Raw genomic sequence first — 24,493 nt, 5'->3', positions numbered from 1 at the left:
GTAGCCCATCCGTGTGGTGTGTAGGTGTGGAGCTGCAATATTCTGTGGGGAGCAAGGCGTTGCAGAGCCGGGCCCTGCGCTTTGCCCGCGGCCCTGCAGGCCCCAGCGCCATGGCCAGGAGCCCGCGGCCGACCCACGGCTCTGCCCCTCACGCTTTGAGTTTCCTCCCTGCCTCTTCAACTATAAGCTATAGAGCACTGTTGTCAAAGAGGGCTATTAAATAAATAAAAACTGGCGGTGAGCAGCCTGCTTCTAAGCAGGAAACTGTGTGTCACCGCCCGTGTCAGGGAAGGAGAGGTGACAATGACAGGCGCTGCCTCCAGGCACGGAGGTGGAGGCAGCGCTGAAGGGGCGCGGAGCTCGCAAGGAGGCAAAGGGAGAAAAGGGACACAGCGCAGTAAAAGGATCCCTGTGGAAATAAATAAAGCACAAGCAAAGAAAGGATTTACTAGAAGCAAAACAAAGCAGAACCACCGGTACTTTCAGAGCTATAAAAATGAGGAAATGAGAAAAAGCATAAACACATTCTCATCCAAATTTCTAAAATAGTCGCAAGTTAGCACACTTAGGGAGAAACTATAGCAGGGATACTTCGCTCTTATCTGCCTCTTTCTCTAATCTAGCCAGCAGTGTGCCCACGTTCCCATGCAACGTGACTATAATTATAAGCTGTGGTCTATCAAAGCAAGACCTGGAAATTTTCATCTTATTTTCCTGCAGACACATGTGGAGGGCTGCAAAACAGTTAAAGCATTGACTCTTCTCATCTTAGCACATTGTTATTTAGCACCATGGTTCTGTACATAATGAGAGTGTCTGGGCTGCCAGCGAGCAGCGCTCGATAGCATCACACAATTAGATAAGAAATGTAATGAACATGTCCAACACTTCACCCAGGTTTATTGTCTCTTGGTATCTAATGGAAATTGCTTGCAGTTGCCTCCTCTTTAAATGATGATTCCACACAACACTCTTTCCAACTAAAGAGAAGTTTTTAAATGTCAGAACATGCTTAAAGAGTCTTTTCCCCCCCAGTTTTGGCACTTATTTGTGCTCAAGTGTTTTGTTTTTTTTCATTTTTTCTTTCCCCCACATGCTGATAAGCTTCATGTTGACAGACTGAAGGGGCTAAACACAAACAAGCCCTGAAAGTATGGGTTTCAGCTTTGGCATTTACTACTTGGGCAACAGATGTCTTCCCCAAACACTTCACCAGAGCACCAGTGGCCTGCTGTAAGGGAGTATAAACCCAGGCAAAGAGAGGGCTGTCCTCAATGGAAGAACACTGAAGTGTTTTATAAATGTGGTGTTTATAGTGATGGCAGGTTATTGATACTTAGAGGAGCATCACAGCTACAGGCATAATGGAACTTTGTGGGGGTTGTGGGAAATAGAGACTATGGCCCCAGGCTTTAACACAGCCTTGAAAGACAGAGGACAATTATGACCTCTGAAGAACTTATAACTTGCCTCCAAGGAAAAGAGAGTCTTGTTTTCCTAGCCAGGAGCTTTGAAGATAAAAAAACCTGACAAACAAAACATTCCCCCCCAACCAACCAGCCCCCCTTCACAAACCAAAGCAACTTAGCCCACCCAGGTTTAAAGGCTCACTTTCTGAAATGTTCCAGTGTTCATTAATCAAACATCGGTTCTGCCATTCTCTGGGACAGAGATACAGAATCTCCTGGACACTTAGATCGCACAGGCAAAAATGGTCAGGTGTGTAAAACTAATTTTAGGAGTTTCAGTCTCATTTTTATGTGGAAAACCTTTATAAAAATATTCTGTCTAGATATCAATCATATTGCTATTGTCCCCATAGGACAATGATACTTAAGCCTTGAGCACAGATGAGTTCAGCTGGTGCAGCCTATGCCAGCATGGAAGAAGCACGGGTTGAGCAGAAGGTACTTGCAGAGGTCATTGGAGGTAACAGATTAGCTCAGGAGCAATCAGAAAGGAAGAGCTATTCTTATGCCCATTCAATATTCAGTAGTATCAGATGAAAAGCCAAGACAGCTGGTGTCCTATGATGCTCATAATTCTCAAGTTTTCACAAGCATATTTTCCATTCCACCATCCAGGGTTTTAAAGAGACTATAAAACAGTATCTCATTCATGACAGATCTCTGCAGAACCCCACTCAGTACATCACATCACATTGTCTGCAAAGTGCTAAAAGCAGTTTTTCCCCCAAATCTTCACTTGGGTTGCAGTAATGGCATTTATATTGTTACTATGTCACAATAGCACAAATCTTGAAGAAGTCAAGATAAATGACATCTACCACCTCTCTTTTACATGTAAGAATGACAAGCTCCTACAGAAAGACATTAGATTGATTTGAGCCTATATTAACTTTGTTTTACAGCTCACATCTTTGCTTGCTAATTTTGTTCCTGGATCTTTTTTAAACCACAGGTCTGAAATTCCTCAGCTCCCACTTTCTAAAACCAGAATCTGAGTGTAAATGTAAATTCTCACAGACAGCTCCTAAAATTGCCTAGGTTCTCTATGGAGGCCTAACCTCTTTAACAACATCTAACCAACTGAAGCATTCCCTACCCCTTTCTTCCCCAGCTGCAGCTTTCACTCTCATGGGTTTTCACTAGCATTGCAGTTGGCTTTGACAGTGAGGGCCCCTTCTGCCAAGGATGAAACACCTCAGTTTTCCAGCTGGGGCACTCAAGACCTGTTGCAGGATGGATCAATTTGCTCCCTGGTTTTACCTTATTAACATAGTCCTTATTCTTCAATCTTTAAACAACACACATCATTGTTTCTTGATTGATTGGCTGATCTTTTGATTTTGCATCTGTATTCTTGTGCTAATTACACTTAGCAAGCTGGACGAGGTTCCACCCCTCTTTTTTTAACCATCTTTGAAGTTTTCTTAAGTTGGACTCTTAGCTCACTCCTAATTTTATTTGACTTTGAAGTAGTTGGCAATAATGCCTTTATCACTGCTTTTTTGAAGAAGTGCGTGTTTTGCTCTTGACCACTTCCCATGAGCTCCAACTTCTCATTTCTCACTGCTTCAGTTTTTCCTGTGACTCTATTTGAAAATCAATGGTATCAATGACAATTTTACTAAGTGACACGAGTTACTGTCTCTGGATGAGACAAGTAGGCTGGGAAACCAGTATTAGTGAATGATCCAGTTATCTGGCATTTCTCCTCAGCCAGGTGGCTTCTTTGCTTTCCTGTTTCTTAACAAACTATGTAAATGCCATGTAAATGATAACAATCTACTGTGTCTCCTCCCAGTCTCTCAGTTCCCTCCTGTAACTGAAATTTAAGTTGAAATGCAGTTTCCCTAAACCACTATTCAGCAGTAGAAGTGCTAGTAAGAAATATGAACCTTTTGGGAAGCAGCCTTACTACAGATCTATAGAAATATAAATCCAAATATGGAATAACCATCTGCTGGTTAGCTTGTTTTTACTAAAAGGGCCATTGAGCTTGTTTTTGTTTCTATGTGAATTGCAGTACAATAAATGGAATGCATAAGCTTAAGACAGTATCTTCGAAGTCATGTACAAATATTACAGATTCCTCATCACAGTACTTTCTATTTTAGAACTGAAGGTATGATTCTAAATGTCTTCTGCTAAACATCAGCAGATTCCTGCAATGATCTCTGAAACCCTTGAAAAGGACGAGGGAAAAAAGAAAGAAAAAAAGCAGTGGAACATCTAATAAGCCTTTTAAGATAGTAACATAAAGAATAATGCCTACCATAATACTGTGGCACAAAATACACATTTTAAAACTACTTATGAATGAATAATGCATTTATCACTTAGACTGGAGGCATGTATGAAACTTATACTTGAGTATTCTCCAAAGGAATATGTCTAGACATTTGAAACATAGTTTCTAGGCCTCTCTAATCAGTTGAAGCCCAAGTATGATATATCTGTCAACAAACATGGCAGCAAACATTAACCTGTGCAATTCATTGCTGGCTTTGCTACAATTCATTTAATAATGACCACGTATATTTTAATAATCTTAGTGAATTTAATTTAACTCCTTCATATTATGTGAAGGAATTATACCAAATACGTTGCAGGAACAGAGAGATACTGATATGTCAGTAAAGTTCCCAGTCAACAGATTTTGGAATTAAATTCCTTATTCATTATTAATACAAGTAATTTTAGAGCAAAACACAAGATGAACTTTTTTATTAGTTGTTCACTTGAGCTTGCTAGGGTTGTTTCCATTTTGAAACATTTTATATTTTTTGATTAATTAAAAATAGATGAGCTAAGTAAGAGAGAAGATAACAGAACAACTCACATTACTAGCAGCTTACTGAAGGAAAAACATGACCAAGTAAAGTCTCCTTCAGCTGGAAACCTAGGCCATTATTTAAACACTAAATTTAGTCAATGACAATACAAGTAGAAAAGTAATTGGACAGAATAACTAAATGAAGAGCATAGCTGGAAAGCAAGGTTGTTTTTTAAAAAAAGCATCTTGCAGGTAAGATATATTTAAAATGAGATGTCCTGAAGCTGGTCTGCACACTGGATATCACACAAAAAAATGCACAGAATGGAAATCTATACATCTGAGAGTCAGAAATCTAAGGAGGAAGTGTTCATTATTGGCAGAAGAACCAATAGCAAGTTATGAAGAAGGGAAAGAACCCTCAACATAAATCATATAACTGGTGAAGTGAAGACAGACATGAGGACTTTGCCACCCCAACAGCTTGAAAAACTGGAGAAAGTTCTGAACAGTACAGTCCCATGGGGGAAGGAGGGACAGGACATCAGTGAAGGGAGTTTAAGAGACACCAGCTTTCAGATACATCATTAGATCTTTTAAGTTAGTTATTGGCTGAAGCCCTCTTGAGCAATAACTGGTAACAAAGGATAGACTGAGAAGTCATTTGTTACCTTATTTTTCAAAAAAATGCTGAGTTGCATCCATGTTTACCATCTTGCTGTGAAGTCTAGCACCTGAGAAAAACTAGGTAAGTGAGTGCAGAGTTGAATGTGGAAAAACAAACCTTCACTGCAATATGCAGAATCACTCACTACCTATAAAAGCCTTCTTTAAATGGAGGGGAATTAATGCTACAGGCATATGTGCTCCTATGTGTGTTTTTTTTTCATCAACCTGTTTTGCTCCCTTTTGTCCCTTATTCTGATACTGAACTCTATGATACCAAAATACTCAGTCTCATCTGCCATTTTTCTTATTTGTTTTTGTCTCACATCTGAAGCTCTCTATCCTTTCCTTCCCAGAACAGATTCTCTTAATATCCACAAATCCACTGTGCTGTTTACACTCAAGTTTCTCATGTCAGAATCTACCTATGTAGAAAGTGTACAAAGAATAGTTCTTCTAACAGATAGGTACAATTGTGCCCCAGAAAAGCCAGTTAAGGCATGAAGACAACATGAAGAAGCAGTGAACCTCATTTGCGTTAATATAATCCATGTCATACTTCTATGTGACTGAAATGAAGTCTGTGCAGTTAGATATATTACATGTACATACTCCAGAAAACCCTGTAAATTAAATCCACATAAACTCTGAACTAAAGTACAGTGAAGAGGAGAATATGTAGAAGGAAACCTGAAAATGTTTAGCGCAACATTGATATACACTTATTCTGGATGGGTATTTTGCTTACTCATTCTTTGCCCTGCCTGCCTTCTTCCCTTCTCCACTGGCTCCCAGCCCCTGGAAGCAGTGAAATTGCATCCAGACAATGCTGCTATAATAATTATGCCTTGTCCCTTTATTAAAGGTGCAAAGTAATCTCTGTGCAGTGCTCCTACCACAGTCAGATCAAGAGAGCTGAGTACCTTCTTGTCAACCAGTTTGCCATTTCAAAGGTGTGCAATACAGTACAAAATCCACCATCCTGGCACAAATAACACCAGAGTAAAAAAAAGGTGAAAGTTTTTCAAGGGCTACTTTACCCTGAACTCAAGTACTTAATCATGGGCTTGACCTAAATTTTACAGTGAATGAAGAGAATTCTGGACATTCTCCAGCAGCTTCAGCTAAATTAGATATGAACATGAATAAGGCCCTGGGGCCCTGCATTCTCTGGGATGCCCCAGGCTTGGGACTCCAGAGAATCCACCCTGGAACAGAACTGTGTTCCAGATTTTAATTAACCAAGTTTCCTCAGTTAAGCTTTTCCTGTGAAAGCCTCCTACAGTAAAAAAAACTCTTTAGAATGTTATGTTGCAGCAGATGAAAATAAACCTAGCTGACAAATTTTCAAAAACTTTCTTGGAAAGAACATAATTTCAAGGACTACAATCATTCATTCCAGATACATGGTTCACGAACTCAAAAGCAGCACATCCAAGTACTGCATGTTCTCATCTCTCCTAACTGCCATATGCTGCTCAGTCGTTTCATTTTATATGCACCCTCATGGCTCCAGGCTTCGTGGGCAGATGGCTCTTTGCCACCTAATCAAATTCACACATCAAATACATCTCAAGTGAGGTCTTTTGTAGAACTGTATCCTCCTTTATTTTCTCTTCCTTACTTGAGCATTTGAACACCAGTATAAACTTGTACTACCAAAAGGTTGATAATTTTCAAATATAAACCACCAATTCTTCAATTAAGCAAACATGGTACAAGCAGTTCTAGCCCTCTCTAAAAATACAATTTAGCGCCTTGGAACTTCACAGTATACCCACAGAGTCTTTAATATGCCTTTTGGTTCTATTTTGGGACCCTCCTTCTTCCAAAGCCACATGTGTTCTTTGAACAGAGCACATCTACATCCTCTGCCTCCACACAAGTAGTTAAAATAATGCATTTTTACTTCTGCAACCAAGTGACAATTTTTGCAGCACTGCACTGAGCTTGATGCAGTAACCAAATTTGGATGCCTTCTAATTCTCTTTAACTGGACATTGATAAAACTGAATTTTAATGGATCCGCTCATCTTGATGTAGGTTCATAGCCATTGCCTTTCATGAACCTAAAACCTCAGAGTTGCTTTTGATTCTCTGAAGCACCCTATTCATCAGACAGGAAACTTCTCATATTAGTAACTGTGGTATTTCTTCAAGCCACTGTGACCCACATTCCCTAACTGGGTTGGTTAAATGTTTCACACACTTTTATCACATTCCACTGCCACAATTTCTGCAACTCTTTACTTGCTGCATTACCTGTCACATCCATTAAATGCATGCATAAGCACACATTTCCTCTGTTTGAATGCACAGCAGGGTCAGGGTTAGCCTGACAGTGATGGAATGCTGTTTCTCAAACCTGTACAATTGTTCAACCTAAAAAATGTTGCTTTCTTTACAAGGACTATTTCCTCAGCTTATTCCTTCTAGGATATGTTTTACAGATACCAGCACAGATACAAGAAATAAGGTCATCTACATTAAAAGTGATTAAATCCTCCACTTTACACCTTTTTCTGTAAAGAAGAAGCAGCGTAGTAATTTTTTTTAATTGCCTTCAACAGCTACAGGAAACAACCCTCACCCTCTTAAGATCTGTAAGATAAACAAAGCTGCTGAGGATGAGCATTTTAAGGACACCTAAAAAATGGTTTTGTAATCTATACTAAAAAGCAATCAGCTATCAAATGCCAGTTATTTTAAGATAGTACATTTGGAAGAATATTATTGAAATATTTTTATAGAAGAGTGATGGAATATATCATCACATTGACACTGCAGATACAAAATAAAATAGAAACATTCATAGTAGCACTTATTAAATTGCTTAGAAAAGCTAGATGTAAACCATATTTTAAAATTTTAAACAGCCTGCACAGCTCACCTTCCTATGCTACATTCAGTCATCTCTGCAGATTAAAGAAAGGCTATCCCAGAAAACACAATGACCCAGAAGCCAAAGATAAAGTGTTTACAATTTCTTCCAGGGATCACCTATTTAGGTACATTTAGTACTTGATATTTACAGTCCTTTCTATTGCTCTACTGAGAGTAGTAACCTGAATGTGCCAGAAACATAGTGGGAGCCTACTAAACATGGACTAAAATTACTCCTGTATCTCACGGCTGCAGTGGTTTTAACAAGTGCTGCACAGGCACAGTATGAGTAATACCATTTATAATCAATTAAGCTAATCATCCTTATCCCACTTCCATATCCCTTCCTCCCCAAGGACAGATAAAAGGCATCTCCTAGTGATTTTGTAGACACTACTGTGTTAGCCATTTCAATAGATGAGAGGTCCTATGACCCAGAACATATTTGGACAATTTTCAAGCTGTTTTGAAAATACAAAAGACAAAATCTAGTAAGTAGATATTTACAGAGAGACATGAGATTTTGACATTATTTAAAAAAAACCAAAACTCTCCCACTTAGCATAAATTTCTCTACAATCAGGGACATATTATTTATACTCTAAAACCAGAATTCAGTTTGCAAGCCTAAGGTAGTGCCTCAAAGTATTAAGAATAGCCCCAAACATACAGCTTGAACACAAACCTCTCAGAAGAAAACTCTGTGGTTTTTCTAACAAAAACAGGAAACTGTTCTACAAGGCATTTTCTATTCTTCTCTCTTTTGATAACAAGGCTACCCAATCTCACCTGTCTGGCCCAGAGCCACCAACAGCTGTTCCTGCTTTATGATACCAAACTGACAAAAGCACAACTGCTTGCTTGAGCTTTGCACACTAATTGCACCCTCTTGGCCTGATCTAAATTAGGAGCCTGGTTAACCCTTTCCCTTGCTCCCCAGCCCTGATGGGATTCAGGTGGAAGTCTGAAGCCATGCTGATTAGAGTAAGGGAGGATAGGCATCAACAGGAGCAGATCCCTCTACACTGAGAGTCATAAAGAGACTTTATTGACAAATTTTGGCCTTATTTTTTTTTTCCTCACAATGAAGCAGCTGCATTGGGGGTGCTCTAGAAAACAACTTTGTATTCAAGAACAGGTACTTATGCTATCTAATTTAATGGTTATTTAATGCTAGTGTTCTGAATTTCTCACGTATAAATGCTTTGTTAGCTTGCCAACAAAGAACTGAAACTTAAAATTATTCAGGAAGACAAGTGCAAAAATCCTATTCCTGAAATTCCCTTTTGACTGTATTTTAGGCATTAGATGCCTTCTAATACAAAAACTACACACATTACTGATCAACAGAAGTTAAGAATTAAGAAAACAGTTAAAGGAAGATGATTTAACATGAAAAAATTCTAAATCCCAGTTCTGCACAGAAGCAGGTTCATTTTTATGTTTCTTTTCCAATGTCACCTACCTCAAGTGACTTTATGCTTGGAACAAAAGAGCATGAAGGAACAACACTGGTACATTTGGAACAGCCTGGACAGAGCTACTGTTTCATGCTGACAAAACCAAACCCTATGGGGAAAGCAGTGAGGCAGAAGCAGCAGACTAGAAAGATGCATCAATGCGCCTCAGCTACTGGAACTCTGGAAAAGTACTGTATTAGGTCAGAACAATGTCAATTTTATTTTTTATTTGAGGATATTTCTGAGCAGACTTTACCATTTTAAAATATCATGCTCCACATGTAAGTCAAATCCTTTTGACCCCATGATCCTGAAAAAATCTCATGACAGTGAGTTCCACTACTACATTACAAGGTGTAATGAAATAAAAGTTGGAAGATTGCTGTCTAATCACTTCACTGAAATCTTAATTCTTACAAGCTATCAAATATTTCCAGACCAAAGTCATGGACCAAGTCAAACTGGTTCTGTCAAATTCTAGTTTTCTATCTTATTTTAAAACCAGCATTGAATATGGTATTTGAGAAGAAGACCAACTCTGATTTTATGTAGTGGCATAATCTTTTTTTCGGGGTTTTTTTTTTGGACTGCCATTGAGCCCTAACCTAACATTTGACAAAAAGCATGCTGGCAGCATTACTTGCTTGTTTAGTAGAGTTTAGAACTCCTCAAGCTTCATTATTGCACACATACATGATGTAGAGTGATTTTTATTTATTAATATGCCTGGCAGTTCAGCTCTCAGCTGTTAAGTATTAAGAGATCTTCCTGAAATTCAGTGAAGGAAGCTTCAGATTTAATATATAGTACTTTTAGCAAAAAGTCAGTCAGTCTTAAAAACATTCCTTGGATTACTGAGTCCAAGATCTTTCTGTATCTAGAGGCCAATACTCCTTCCTATTCTGACTTGAGCTTGCACAGAAAGAACTTGAATTACTTCATTCTTGTTTCTGAATTCTTGTGTTTAAGGAGCAACAGAAGGCACCAGAAGGATGTTCTGAATGTCACTACTTTATATTAGCTTAGAGGGTGAGTGTGCATGTTTCTTCGCTTTGCACGCAGTTACATTTTTGAATATAAATTGGTATTAATTAAGAATACATAATGTTATATTTGGATTTACATTTTCTATATTTGGAAGAAAATCAAGTCCTGATGAGCAAACAGGAAGAATTGAAAATAGAAAGAGGACAGCTCATCTCTTATTCAAAGTGTGAAATTGTGAATGTATTTTATATTGTGCTTCCTAAAAGTGAAGAGTTTAGACTACACACCAGTATAAAATGGGTACCATTACCACCACGTGTCTGTGGTTTTGGGAACCATCACAGCTACAGGACAGCATGCCTAGAACCCTAGAGAGATCTAAGGACACAGAAAGTCTGAAAAGCTTTATGTGCAAAATACGTGGCAACACACTTTGCTAAGAGACCACGACAGTTCCAAGTACACATGGAAGCTGTTTTTAGGCATGTAGGAAACAATGCCTTTTGGATTTTGCTAACAGGCTCAGATGTGATCCAGGTTAGATCCAAATGTATTTAAAACTCTGTGGATAACCCTACTTACTGTTAGCACTCAAACTGCAGTCAGGAGAAATGGTGTTGATGTAACAATAATTTATTATAGTACTGCACGAATGGTAAAAAGACAATACTTAAAGCTGAAATTCAACCCTATGCAGAGGAACTAATGCAAGTTTCATAATCTACTGAAGTACTACTAAAGCACTGCTTCCAAACAGACCAACACATAAAGCATCAGTGGTGTTAACAGTCATCCTAAGAGGAACTCCTCTTAGGAAAAAAGCCTTGAGAAATTCTCTCATGAAACATTTCACTGCTAGGACTTGGGTCTAGACACTAACTGCAAGATGCACTCTCACAGATACTTTTCTGGATTTAAGTGTATAATTACATCATTTTCTTAAAAAGTTGCCTTGAAATGAAAGGTTTTGAGACACAGATATAAAAAGATGGGAGAATCAGGGGACAGAATAAAACAACCCCATGATTTTCACTGTCTTCAACACCAAAACAAACCTGTATTACAGATCACTTAGTAGCACTTTACAAAATGTACACTATATATATCTGATATATGCATTTAGAACAGTATTATTTCAGTCACTAAGTTCTTCCTCATCACTGAAATAAGCACTTTTCTTAATCCGTGGACGTTTTGAATCATCTGAAATGGAAGATTCCCCTGCAGTCTGTGTCCATCTTTGTTGTTCTTCCTCAATTTTGGCTTGCTGTAATGAAGAAAAGTATTAGCTGGGATTAAGAAAAATTAACATGCACTACAAATAACAATGCTAATTCTTAATATACACTGAATTCTTAAATAAGTTAAAGAAGTACAAGGGTTTATTTCCAGATAAACTGTGTGATCAAAGCACTAGGGAACATTTCTGAACGTAGTTCTCACATATAAGCTGTCTTCTACACCACAGCAGCCGCCTGGACCATCATGTATTCTCAAAAAGAGGAATTTTGCCTATGGCAAACTTCCAAAAATATAGAGAGATCTAAAGCAAAAAATCTAAGCAGATCTCTTTAGCTGAGATCTAAAGCAAAAAATGCCTCATGTTTTAAACTGATGTTATTGAATCAGCTTTGTTCTGTTAATAAGTCTTCTATCTATTGTCCTTTGCAGTCATTCATTCACATAATGAGTGCCTTTGGGGATTATTACTGAAGGTTATCCAACTAATAGTTTAAATAGAAGCTTCCTATTTTTACCAGTTAAAAATCTTTGGATGGTGATAGTGAGGCATCAATAGAAATGAGAATGTTTCCTGCCTTTATAGGTTTTATTTCCAATTGTGGAGTTTTTGGGGAAAGAGAGGAACACTGTGAATATGTGCATCACTTTTTTGGACATCATCATGTAAAAGTCCTGCACTCATTACAGTCACGTTCAGAACAAAGTTATTAATTCTTGAGGGTTTTTTTGGGGGGACGACAGGCACATAGGCAACCATGTTGCCCAGGGACCCAAGAAATTTGAATATCAAGTCAGGCTTGTTCTGTTTCATGAAGCAAAAGGGTGTAGAGATAAAGAAGTAATAAAGACAGTAATACAGATGTTAGATAAGCTAGCTACATAAAAAAATATGCATTCAGTATGTTTTGGGAGATGAGGTCAGTTAGAGAATGTGATGGTCTGTATTGGGCAAAGGAAGTGTCCCAGTAATAAATGTTCAAGGACATTCCAGTGAGGACAGAGGATGTGTCTGGTCACTTATACATAACTGGTTTTTTATCTCCTCAGACAACAAAGTAAGGAGGGATTTGTGGGCAAAAACCTAACAGAGCATCACAGCAGAGATGACACAAGAAAATACCAAAGCAGCTTGAATGGAAAAAAGGCTGCAACACACAAATGCAGCAATAGTGAAAGAGCAAGAAAACCAAACAAAATTCCACTGAACATGCCTGCAATGTAAAGAAGCCAACTACAGTTATCAACTACTGCTACCACTAAGTGCTACAGAGCAGACAGACAAATGCATGTATATCAGAGCTTCTGAAAAGCAGCTAAAGAAGGGAGTTGAATTAAAAAAAATATAATAAATATGCCATGCTTCAATTTTGTACCTGAAAAGCTATGGCTTGGCTGAGGCTATCTAGAGCAGGGTCTTCACCTTCCTCTTCACTCTCTTCTTCCTCCTCACTTCATTGTGCAGGGAGAGAGAAAAATTTATAGATCTTTAATTTAAGTGTTTAGTATGAAAAAGCTTCCTAAAAGAAGTAGTAACATGTAACTCAATATACATACACTTCTTCTGGCTCCACTATTTTCTTTCTCTTCTTCTTTTCTTTTTTTTTTGGTGGTTCCCGCTCTCCTAGCATATTTTTAGGACAAGCATAACTTAAGTGTCCTGCTTCCTTGGAGAAAAAGAAATATTACTTAACAGAAGCCATTACAAACAACTATACATTAAAAACTGTAATGAGCAAAGTTCATGGGGGAAATCATGGGAGCAATTAGTAAGATAAATGGAATGCTGAATTAGCACACAGAAGACAAACTCTTCTCTAGGCTTGCCATGGAAATGGAGAGATTAGTGGTGATATGCATGCTTAACTGCAAACTCAGAACAAGCTACAAGCACAGTAGATTTCTTTGTCTGTTACAATAACTGAATACACTACACGTGGTTTAGATTCAAAACAAGACAGAAACATAAGAATTAACAATTTATGACACAGGAGCGAGGTGATATTTTTGCTGTAAGAAGTGTTATGAATATAACACTTGTATTGGACATTAAATACTATCCAAATATCACTGTCCTACATTACTATGTTCAGAAAAAGTCAGGAATTAATTAAAATTTAAAACTCACTTTATATAGAACAGTTGTTTCCTGTATTTATTTTACTGCCAGCTAAATCATGAACTTCCAAAGATATAACAAAAGCAGATACTTTGAAGCAAAGAGTAGGAGGCAGTCATTGCAATAGTTTTCATGTGCATCACTTATTTTTCTTGGGTTTTATTTCTCTTTGTTTCTTTCATTACCATCTACTATTACTACTACTATTTAGTATTATTTCAATTATTAAGTTATTCTTATGTCAATCCACAATCTTTGTCCATTTCTCTACATTTTTGGTTTTACTCACCCCACATTCGTAACACTTAGATTTATCAAAGTAGTTACGCCTGCGAATGAATTCTGCTGCTCTTCCATTATCAATGGCAATACTTGCTTTTATTACTCTTCCAAACAACTACAGAAAATTGGAAAGAAAAGGTAAATGTTTTGGGACTGAAAGCCCAACCCTCCTGCCATAAAAACTTTCCACAACTTACCTGTTTGTTATTAAGTGCCCGAGAACAGTTTTGTGCAGATTCTTTATCCAAAAACAAAATAAAGGCAACTCCTTTGCTCTTTCTGGTGTCTTTATCTTTCATAATGGTAACTCTGGAAACATATAACCACATTATTGATTTTAGTGAAACACATGAAAATTATTTCAGAGATTTCTTTTTCCTTTTAAATCTTAGGGGCATCTTACCTTTGTTACACAGCAAAAGAGTTCAAGTATATTTAACAATAAAAATCCTCATTAAACAGAAATTCAAAGGAGCAGCTAACCTGGCCATGTATTTAGAGGTAGAGTGGAGATGATTTTTAAAAAGCATGTGGGTCTTTCTGGGACTAGTATCACTCTTAATTCCCTTGGGTGACTTGAAGAACAGAGAACATAATCTTTAAATTTACAAGCAACCTAACTGGAGGGAACTACATATACTGGAGGTGAAAGGAAAATTCAATGAGTAATCTTTCAACCATTGCTATTATTGATGAAAATCACAGTGTGAACTGCCTCCAAACTGAGAAATCTATGTTTGTGTAGGACTAATCAGCTAAACAGGTTCACAACAGGAAACACTACCTATATGTAGTACTGTTCTACAAATATCTCCAACTGAAAGCCAAAGATCACAGATGCATGTGTTATTTCACATGACATGCAAAGTTAAATCTTCAGTTTAACATTGAAATCAACAGCTTCAATAGCACACTGAGAAGTTCATGAAAATCTAGAAACAGTAAAACAAAACCTAAAGATAAAAATCTAGAAGACAGGGCCTGGTTGTGTGTATGGCTGGAATCCACACAGCCTCAATTCTTTCAATCTTAGTGTCAGTTGTATTTAGTCCTGAAAAAACCTAACAAAACAACAACAGCGAGAACCAGAATGTCAGGGAGCATGTACATAAAAATCAAAGTACACATAAAAAAGTAGGGAATACACTCCTCCCTATGTCCACCACAGGCAAAACAAGGTTCAGCCACAGGGCAAGCCAAAATTCTAAGAAGTAACCAAAAAACCGAACCCCACTTCAATACAGAAGGCTTAACATAAAACCTGTTTAAGTAACAGATGACCCACATGGTAAAAACGCAGTAAAGAAATCTCAAATTTCCCCAAATACATGCACAAAAAGGTTGAACTTAACTGTTTTACTAACAAAGCCTCTTGGACATGTCCAACTGCATGCATTAAGTTCAAGTGTCAATCAAACTGACTTTAGGACAATTCTATTAATTTTTATGCCAATCTACTCTTTGGAGAATTCCAACAGAAGCCTGGTATGACTGTCAGACTTCTAATCAGGATATTGAACATACCAGTTAATAACACAAGAAAAGAAAGAATCAAGTGTGACAAATCTTTAAAAACTCGGGAACTTCTCGGAGCCATAGAAAGTCTGATTTCTTACTGAACAAACTCAGTTGAAGTCATAATAGTCAGAATATATTTGCTTTTCCTGCTATTTGTAACCTGAAACACACTTCTGAGACTTCATAAACTTTGAAACTCTGTATCTCACAGGTTACTGCAACAGACTAGAAATTAGAGAAGATACTTGCTGGTTTATTTAAAAACTGAAGACTTGAGTCACCTTATTCTGACCAATTAAAAAAAAAGAAACAAACCAGTCAGTTCCTTCCTGTGGCATTTCTTTCTAGCATTTGAACACAGAGGCAGATATTCACATATATTGTTCACAAATACCCCACATAGTGAAAGCCATTAATGCAGCCTTACATGTAGCTTTAGGTAAAACACTAAGCAGTAACAATGATCAGCCCCTCTAGAATCACAGAGAACTGCACGCTGCAATTGTGGGAACTGTGACATCTAGTTCACATAAGAAGTTCTCACTTTCACACTTACCCACTGTGCCCCACAGTGGTGAAGGAAAGGGGAATGATACTAGAAGAACACTGTTTCAACTATTTCAGAGAAAAGACTGATGCTATGTAACAACATTCTACTTGCTCTTCAAAAATGGTTAGCAAAACCTGTCCCAAACACAAATATTCTTGTATTATGTATGTAACTGCAAGAACTTTCAGTTGTTAAATTAAATTTATACTTTATTAAAAATGAATAGAACTTCAATACAGTTCCACATTCATACTTTAATTACAAAAAGCTTAAGACTTTCAAGTGAAGGAAAGACATAAAATATTTAAAACGAGAGGTACAAAAATAGAAGGCCATATCAGGTCACTTACTTGACAACTTTCCCATACTTTGAAAATATCTGAAATATAAAACAAAATAAAAAGATTTAACAACAGACAATTGCATTTCACTAATAATAAATTTATCATGACAAACTTATATATCAGTATTGATTTTACAGTCAAAATTGTTGTCAACAAGTTTAATCTAAACAATGCATCTCTTAAAACTTACCCTGTACAGATCATTGTTAGTCAAAGCAAAGGGTAAATTGGACACATACACTGTGCTTTTGCTTGGTGCCAACCCACCACTCATTTTTCTGATGAAAGGAAAAAGAGAGAAGAGTTAAACTGTATTGAACAAAGAAATAAATTAAAAAAATAGTTTCAAGACTTTGAATTTTATTTCAAACCTAGCCCAGATAGCCATGATAAAGCTGCAGGAGAGCACAGCTTTCATTTCCTTTGCCTTCATGGACTACAGAAGACATACATTCCTTCCTCATCTCCTGGATCCAAACATATTTTTGTTCTATGTGAGTTGATCTGTTGTCAAGAAAATCTGGCAAGTTAGTGTACTTAGTATAATCCTCTGCTGATCTGTGCAATTAGAAAGTTTGGGGGCCAAAAGAAGCAAGCAATGTCCATTTATTAAACATTAGGGACAACATATCAAATTACTGACCTTTGTACTAGTACCAGCATGATCTGATTCTTATGCAAGTATCAGCTCAGCTGCATTCAACATACAATAAAATACAATTGGTTAAGGGGGCAAAAAAAAAGTTTCCCTAAAGCAGAGTCCTAATTATTGTGGGGAGGGAGATAAATTTTAAGATACATTTTTAAGTCAATGTAGCATGATACTAAAGTGGCAAGCTTTCATCTCCTCTCTTAACTATTGCTCAAGTTTCTGCACTCCTCTAGAACTGCAAGTGTCCAGAGCTGACCATAAAGAAGCATCTCTGTAGAAGCACTCCCCTTCCTCCTTCTGACTAGGGAGGAAAATTTCCAATCTTTCCATATTAATTTCCAATCTTTTCTATGCTCTTGAAACTGAATATGTCTGGAAACAATTAATCAATTAAAATAAAATGGTATGTGGTTACCATTATAACCACATACACATCATCTAATACTAGGTGAAGAGTAATCAAACTAACTAGAAAATGACAAGCCAATGGTTTTCTTCACATTTGGACATTTCCCAAAATTTTTAGAGGTGTAAAGTCTGTGCAAAACATTCTCTTTGACCCATTCTGTAGCCATAGTTCAGACCAAGAGCTAAGTCAGTAAAATTTAAGATCAAAACATACCCCTTATGAAAGCCCACACCAAATAGTACAGCAAACCCACTCCCTACACAGTCCAATTTCTACCTCCTTGTCCATTTTCCTACAGCCTTATTGCTGCTTCCTGGCACCTCCAGCCAATTCCCAACTGAGGATCAAGCCACTTCTTCAGCAAGACTACCTTATTTTAAAAATGCAGACAGAAGCTGATGGGGATAAAAACTTTAAAGTATTAAAATCAGCATCTGCCATATTACAGTTTCTTAGGGGACTTCTTGGGTAGCCAGTCTGAACAGATTGCTTGGCCAAGTGCCAACAAAAGTAACTCATATCACACTCTAATCCGGCTGATACTTTCTGGCATTTCATGATTTAGTTATCTGAACGCCTGATATTCCCAGTAGACACTGATTGTCCAAGTGCTTTGCTTCTCTTTCCTTACATGCTTACTGTATCACAATTCATTGCAGTGGCAGTTTCCAAGTGATTCAATTTTGAGGTTTTTCATGTTCAGAGACTGTTTTCTGGCATGAGCGAAAATGGCAACATAAAGGTTAAGCAAATGAAAACAGAATAAATTTGCAATAAAGGCCACACATTGCATCTGCTGTTAGGCAGACTGGGTTCATTATCCCAAATTCCTTTCTGCTTGGCATTAGTATCCTTGACAAGCCTAACCAGACTGACTTGGCAACATGCCATGTGAATGGATGGCCTGAAGTGCAGCTATCCAGATGTACAGTGGATAGAAGGATTCAGGAAGAGCAATCTCAACACTGCACTGTGCTACATTGCCAGTGCTAATATATTGCAGCAGTGGACCAGAAAACACTGGAGGTGAACCTCAAGTATCTGAATACAACAATTTCACTCTGCCTAAAAGGCAAGAGAAGCTGGAGCACCTTGCAGCATCAAGCAAAGCAGCCCACATTTTAATGGGCAGGCACCGGGGAGAACAGCATGGCTGGAGAGCAGTCAGCCTGCATATTGCACAATGCCACAGTGCAAACCTCCACAGAGAAGGTGAGACATCATGCACAGATTACTACTGGCCTAACAGCTCAGTTGTTAGGAAATTATTAATGAAAGCAGCCTACAGAATCACCACTTCCTGCTGCACACTGCTTTTTCCAGAAGCTGAAAGAGTTGTACCCTGACAGCACAGGCTGCCAGACAGCTCAGGCTGAACCTTGTTTCTACTCCCCTGGACAAATTTGGGTTTCACAGTTTTGCTGCTCCAACTGCCCAAATATTCTTCTCAATTTGTACTGTTTAGGATTGTTGTGCAAGCACTGCTTATTTTTAATGTCTGACTCACTATACAGACACAACTTTAATACAAGAGGGAGTACTGTATGGTTATCACCAGTTATTATAATAATGTTTTCTAGTCAGAGGAGTGAAAAAAGCCAGTTCCAGCTTTAGCTAAGTCACCAGATAAGACATGTCATCTGGAGGCTCATCATTACAGGGCTGAGAGTCCTGCTACTTCAGGAATTTTCTAACTTCATAGAAATGTCCAATATAAGTTTAAGATTTTCATCACATTCTTTCTCCATGATTATCAGTCTCTCCGCTTAGCTGACAAGAAAAAAAAATCCTCTTCCCTCACAAAAATCTCCAAATGAACCAAAAAACAACATCTCGGCTTTCTTCTTGCTGCAGGAGACTCGACTGAAAGTCAGGTACAGCCTGGTTTCAAGGCTATATCCTGCTAGAGCTTTTCAACAAATCAAAATATTTCTATTTTACCCTGGATGCTTTTCGGGGCTTTCTTGATCTTCAAGGTATTACCTTCATTACTCAACTTTAAAGCATTGGCTAAAAGCCTTTACAATACCTCCACAGAACTGCACACAATTCCCATTAATGTAATGGCCTCTCTGTAATATTAATGCCTTCTTCATTTATCACTTTCACATACTAACTTTGACAATAGAGTTATGTCTCATTACAATGACTTCTGGAATTCAATCTTTTTTGTCTTTTCTAACAACTTGAACTAAAAGAAGCCATTTTTTGACAACAGCCATCTGTCAGCAATGATTAAGTCTCCTGAAAAATAGATCAGGTACATGAATACATTTTGCTTACATCCAATGCAGCATCTGTCATTAGTATTGGGGATATCACAGAAAGACAATGATTAATTTCAGTAATTGGCTTTTCTACTCTATCCCAGAACACATGAGGACACCACTAAAACAGCTCAGATGCCTCTGAATCATCAAGTGGAGCCTAAATTTACTTATACTTCCATGACTTAACTTTGGTATTTCAACTTAAAAGCACAAACTTGTATGTTTGTTTTTAAATGCAGTGCAGCTATGTTAGATCTACAACTTAATCAAGTGAAGTATGTACAAATGATTTGTGAGCAAGTTTCCCAAGACACTCCTGCTCAGGCCAATTAGAGTGTTTCTATCTTGATCCTCAAAGTACAGTATTTTCTTCCTGATTTAATAGTGTCAATGGAGTTTAGACCCAAATCAACAAACCATTAGTTGTGGCAAGAGCTTGGCTCAGGCTAATAATCAAGTGTCTGGTAAAGGATGAAACCAAACTCACGTTCTCCTTGGTCCCTGACAAGGGTATCAACCACTCAACCACTTGCTGCAATTCTGCCCTGCACAAGGGGCATGGAGCAAGCTGTAAGAGAATAATCTGTTTTATCTCATACTCACTTAAATAGTACCAAGCAAATATTAAATAGGATCAAGAGTTGGTAAATAAGATTAGCACTATCAGTAAAGAAAGAATACAATCAGCTCAAGCCAAAGAGGAACATAAAAAGAATCTGTGCTTTGAATCAAAACACTTCTACATACTGATCTAACTAAGAAAGCTTAGGGACAGTAAGACTGGGCAACCAGACCATCAATCCAGACTATCTATCTATCAAACACTTAGAATTCATATATGTTCCTTTTCCAGATTACATATAGGTGTCACATCGACCTTGGCCAAAATCAGTAGAATTTTGTTCCAGACAGATATAATGATATGACTCCATTTCCATCCCCAGTACTAATCAGCATTTACTAAAACTTTGCTGGGAATGAAGATGATACAGCAGTAACTGCTTCACTTGACAACAAATGTGCAATACCTACAGAAGTCAGGAGTGCTCTGGAGGCCTGGGCTGTCTTCATTTGCCTCCACCTGGAGAGACCCAGGGCCCTCAGAAGTTCATAATTTCTATGCTACCATTTTCCCCGCGCTCCAGAGGGAAAGCCCACAAAAGCTTTTCCAGCAGCGTCTTTTTAAGGGGATTCTCAGCACAGCCAAGATGGGAGAAGAGCTGCTTGGTTCAATCGCATCTGGTGTCACCCAGAGGTTCACCCAGGCGGGGCAGATCTGGGTAACTCACTTCGCGACACCCATTCCTCCTCAAACCAGGAGACACATCATCTAGTTCAGAGTTCAGCGCGAGCAAAGCGACATTAAAGCAACAGAACCACAGGCTGCAGGAACTTCCACACGCTGTATTAACACCTTGGGCCACAACATCACAGCGCGTCCCCGACCAGCCGCTTATTTCACCCTTCCTGTTCCGCAAAGGCCCGAAGCGAGCGAGCCGTGACCGAGCGTTCGCGCCTCCCGGTGCCCCGGCCCCGCGTACCCGTCACGGCGGGGCTCAGCCCGCGCGGGAGCCCATCGTGCGAGCGGCCCGGCGAGGCGCAGCTGCGGTCCCGGCGGGGCGGGACGGCTCGGGACGGCCCGGAACAGCCCGGAACACACGGCTGGCTCCCTGCCTGCCGCCGCCGCCGCCCCGGCCCGTCGCGTTTCCGGCGACGCGCAGCTCCCGGCGGGGCCACGGCCAATGGGCGGCGGCACCGCGGCGGCGGGCGGGGCTTTCCGCCGACGGCTCGGGAGCGCCGGAAGCGTCGGCGACGTGCGGAGCTGCCGCGGGGCTGCCGCGCAGCGGGAGCGGGAAACGGGGCAGCGGCAGGTGGGTGAGCGGCGGGGCCGGCAGCCCGGCTGGGAGCCGGGCCGGCCGCCTTCCTCCGCCTTCCTCCGCGAAACCGGCGGGCCCGGAGCCGCTCCTCTGGCCCGCGGCTGCGGTGCGACGCGCTCGGCTTCTTGCGGGGCTCCCCGGGGCCGCCTTCCTGCTCCCTCTGCGAGCACGTGCTCGGGGTGCGGAGCGCCCGCCACGGGAAGCGGAGCCTCGAGGGACGGCCCGCGGAGCGCGTCCGTCCCTCCCGCGCCGCGGCGGCCCCAGCGCTGCGGAGCCCCCGCGCCCGCGGGTGCGCTCAGACTCGGCGGCGGGACCAGCGCTGGGCAGGACGGGCCCCTCTGGGCAGCGGCTGCTGGGTCCGCGCCCGAGGTGGCCCGTGTGCCTCATCATTTAATCCTCTTTGAAACCCATATGGGACAGAGGACTCTGATTCTTGCTTTAATTTGTATATTTGTTTTGAAGGGAAGGCTCGTCCTCCTTGAACATACATCTGAGCGTAATTTTAAACAATCACTCGTAGAGAGTGTATGGAGGATACATAAATCTCATTGTAAACGCTTTCACTGATGTGTGTGATGGGTATGTTGGTGCAGGATCTATGTCCTTATTGAGGGATAAGTAAGACATGAGTGTGTAACTCAGGTGATTTCCTAATAAGTACTAGAATAAGTCTTTCAGAATAAATCTGTGTGATTAGTTTAACAGTAGGGTATTCTGTTGTTAAACTAATATTTTAAGTCCGTACTAGTATTTAAGCATCTGAAGTCTACTCTTCATGGTTCTTTATTCTCACTCATACTCCTTAAGTAGGCTCTTTCCCCTCCATGAGAGTTTTCAAGGATAGTCTACAAATTCTTTATCTATGACTTCAAGGGAGCAAAGGCTGAAGTAACAAAAAGATGTGGGAACCCGCACAACCAGTGAGGACAGTTTGATGCAGTGGTTTGCCCTATGTGAAGTGCTATGGGTTGGTTGTTACTTTCAAGAGTAATTTTTGAGAACATTGTAGTTTTGACTGGTTATGGCAGCAATATGGAAAGTTGCCATATTTTATTGTCAGGATGGAAAGCCACAGGAGCAGTGGTGATCCATGCAGTTGTTTGCAGTGACATTGCTGGTGGAGCAGCTACATCAGAGCCTGGTAGAATGTGCTTTTTGTGGCACTGGCACTGATGATGGGCAGGTCAGTAACTGCAGGTGGTCAGGCAAACATAAGTGCTGATAGATCAGTCATTCTATTAATATAACCCCCAATGCATTGCTTCCATTGCTCTTGTCCCAGTGACAATGATGTAGTAAGGAAGTGCAACTGGTGGGATTGCAAATCCTCATTGGAATGCTGCTGTTGTTATTATATTCAGTTTATGCATGCTGTTTTAAGTAAAAATCATTGTGAATGGGTTGAGAAAGGTTGGAAGAGAACCTCTTGGTATCTCGGTGAATATCCCTGGACTTGTTGCAGTCATACTTCTAAATGCTTTTGAAACTCTTACAGCCTAATATTTGCTACTAGGCAGAGACAGATTGTCTTTGAATCTCTGGTTTTTCTCAGTGCCTCTCTCATGTTATTTTATTTCCTGGTGTTTCCTTCTGCTCTCACACTTGTGCTTTTTAACTTTTTTAGTAGGACTGTGTCTATTTAGCATGTTTTACCTGTCCCAAGTACAAGGGGAAGATAGGAAAGTAACTTTCTCCCCAAACCCATTTTTATCTGCCTTGCCTTTTGTCTAGGTAAGAGATAGTGGCTTATCTTTGAGTCTAATTGTTGGGAGACACAACAATATTTTCTGTCTTAATATCCTCACAGCAGGAATCATTCCAAGTTTTATAGTGCTATTGCTAATAAGTTAACATTTCTCTTACATCTTGTACAAAAGCATTTGAGCTTTTTTGAGAGCTTTCCAAAGTAGAGATGATAGACAAAATTGGCTCACATTTGTCAGTCTCTGCTGTTTATCAAAGTAACATTATAAAACCAGATATATCCCAGTGGCATGGGAGGCACTCCAGCTGCCTGTCTCTGCATTTGCTTTGTTCACATATGGCAAGATGTAGCCATCTGGATTAGGAGGCTGTATGTGTTGAAAACAAAAATGTAGATTCTGCAGAAGGATGATAGCACACACTAGAAAATTAAAAATCCTGGAGAAGCAGATACTTGTGGCCTTGATGAAAATTGATGTCTCAAGTAAGTGTAAGCTGACAAGAATTGTATACCAATGTTTCAAAGTACTGGAGTGCTTTTGCAAATGCATCAGGAAGGTGCAAAAAATCTGAAGAGACCTGTGTAGTCTGCCTGATGAAAAAAGCTATATTAGCATAGAGCAAAACATAGTGCTAATTGGAGTAAAGCCATTTTTGGTGGCTGGCTACAGTAGAGCAGCTTGTGACGTGTTCATAGAATGACCTCTGCACTTACAGAATGTGTTTATTTGAGAGAAGATACTGCTTTAGGTAAAATAGTCACCTCTGATCAAAAAGAGGAAGAGATTGTTTTAATTAATATGGCAAGTAATTATATATCATAATATTAAGCATCAGCTGTTTGGTTTTTTTTTTTTTGGTTGTATATGCTAATAGAAGATAGTTAATCAGGATGAGTTATAGTGTTTGGCGTGAAATAAAACCAGGTTTCTCTCATTCTTTGTTTTACAACAACTTCATGCCTACTGAGAGAACAGATATGAATCTCAATACAGCATAATAAATTCGAGATTTGAGCTCTTGAGTCCTTGTTAATGGAATTTTCTGATATTGATGCTAAGAGTTTAAACTGTCCGTGGTTTTTATTAAAGCTGTGTTAGGTCACATCAGTTAAGAAATTGATTGTTTTCTTTTTCTATAGAAACAGATAAAAGATGCTCAAGATGCTGGGAATTGCATTTTCTTCCCTTCAAGCATTTTTTTCTTTTGGTATTTCCAAATAGATCCTTATTTTATCTCGTTGTTCTCAGCTAAAATTTGTCAGTTTTGCCTTCTGTATAAAATTGGTCTTCTA

At 39.3% G+C, this 24,493-nt stretch overlaps 2 protein-coding genes and 1 long non-coding RNA gene across 7 annotated transcripts in view; 2 read left to right on the top strand and 1 right to left on the bottom strand.

Moving 5' to 3' along the window:
• Nucleotides 1-8,706: 8,706 nt before the first annotated feature.
• Nucleotides 8,707-12,947, top strand: LOC135442614 (uncharacterized). Its single transcript, XR_010438691.1, has 4 exons — nucleotides 8,707-8,926; nucleotides 9,260-9,448; nucleotides 10,218-10,277; nucleotides 12,525-12,947. It is a non-coding gene; the product is annotated as an uncharacterized LOC135442614 (long non-coding RNA).
• On the bottom strand, nucleotides 10,845-21,339 carry ZCRB1 (zinc finger CCHC-type and RNA binding motif containing 1). 3 transcript variants are annotated; one of them, XM_064702583.1, is made up of 9 exons: nucleotides 21,160-21,339; nucleotides 20,106-20,186; nucleotides 16,478-16,565; nucleotides 16,294-16,322; nucleotides 14,073-14,184; nucleotides 13,883-13,990; nucleotides 13,032-13,141; nucleotides 12,851-12,926; nucleotides 10,845-11,502 (listed from the first exon to the last, which is right to left on the bottom strand). In XM_064702583.1, the coding sequence occupies exons 3-9, from the start codon at nucleotides 16,559-16,561 to the stop codon at nucleotides 11,371-11,373; spliced, it is 651 nt and encodes a 216-aa protein (XP_064558653.1). In that variant the 5' UTR covers nucleotides 16,562-16,565; nucleotides 20,106-20,186; nucleotides 21,160-21,339; the 3' UTR covers nucleotides 10,845-11,370. The 3 variants fall into 3 exon arrangements, with proteins under 3 accessions (XP_064558653.1, XP_064558654.1, XP_064558656.1); XM_064702584.1 differs by lacking the exon at nucleotides 20,106-20,186 and having other exon boundaries at nucleotides 21,160-21,338; XM_064702586.1 differs by lacking the exons at nucleotides 20,106-20,186; nucleotides 21,160-21,339 and adding an exon at nucleotides 20,651-21,125.
• A 49-nt stretch (nucleotides 21,340-21,388) lies between these two features.
• Nucleotides 21,389-24,493, top strand: part of PPHLN1 (periphilin 1) — a 61,457-nt gene continuing 58,352 nt past the window's right edge. For 2 of the 3 annotated variants that reach the window (XM_064702582.1, XM_064702581.1), the window contains exon 1: nucleotides 21,417-21,489. The gene's annotated coding sequence lies outside the window, so the exon portion shown is untranslated. Of the gene's footprint in view, nucleotides 21,490-24,493 lie in introns of all 3 variants that reach the window. The other variant, XM_064702580.1, reaches the window with a different exon arrangement.

Source organism: Zonotrichia leucophrys, chromosome 1A, assembly GCF_028769735.1.
Source record: "Zonotrichia leucophrys gambelii isolate GWCS_2022_RI chromosome 1A, RI_Zleu_2.0, whole genome shotgun sequence".
Lineage (NCBI taxonomy): Eukaryota > Metazoa > Chordata > Aves > Passeriformes > Passerellidae > Zonotrichia > Zonotrichia leucophrys.
This window is presented reverse-complemented; position numbering and strand designations above follow the sequence as displayed.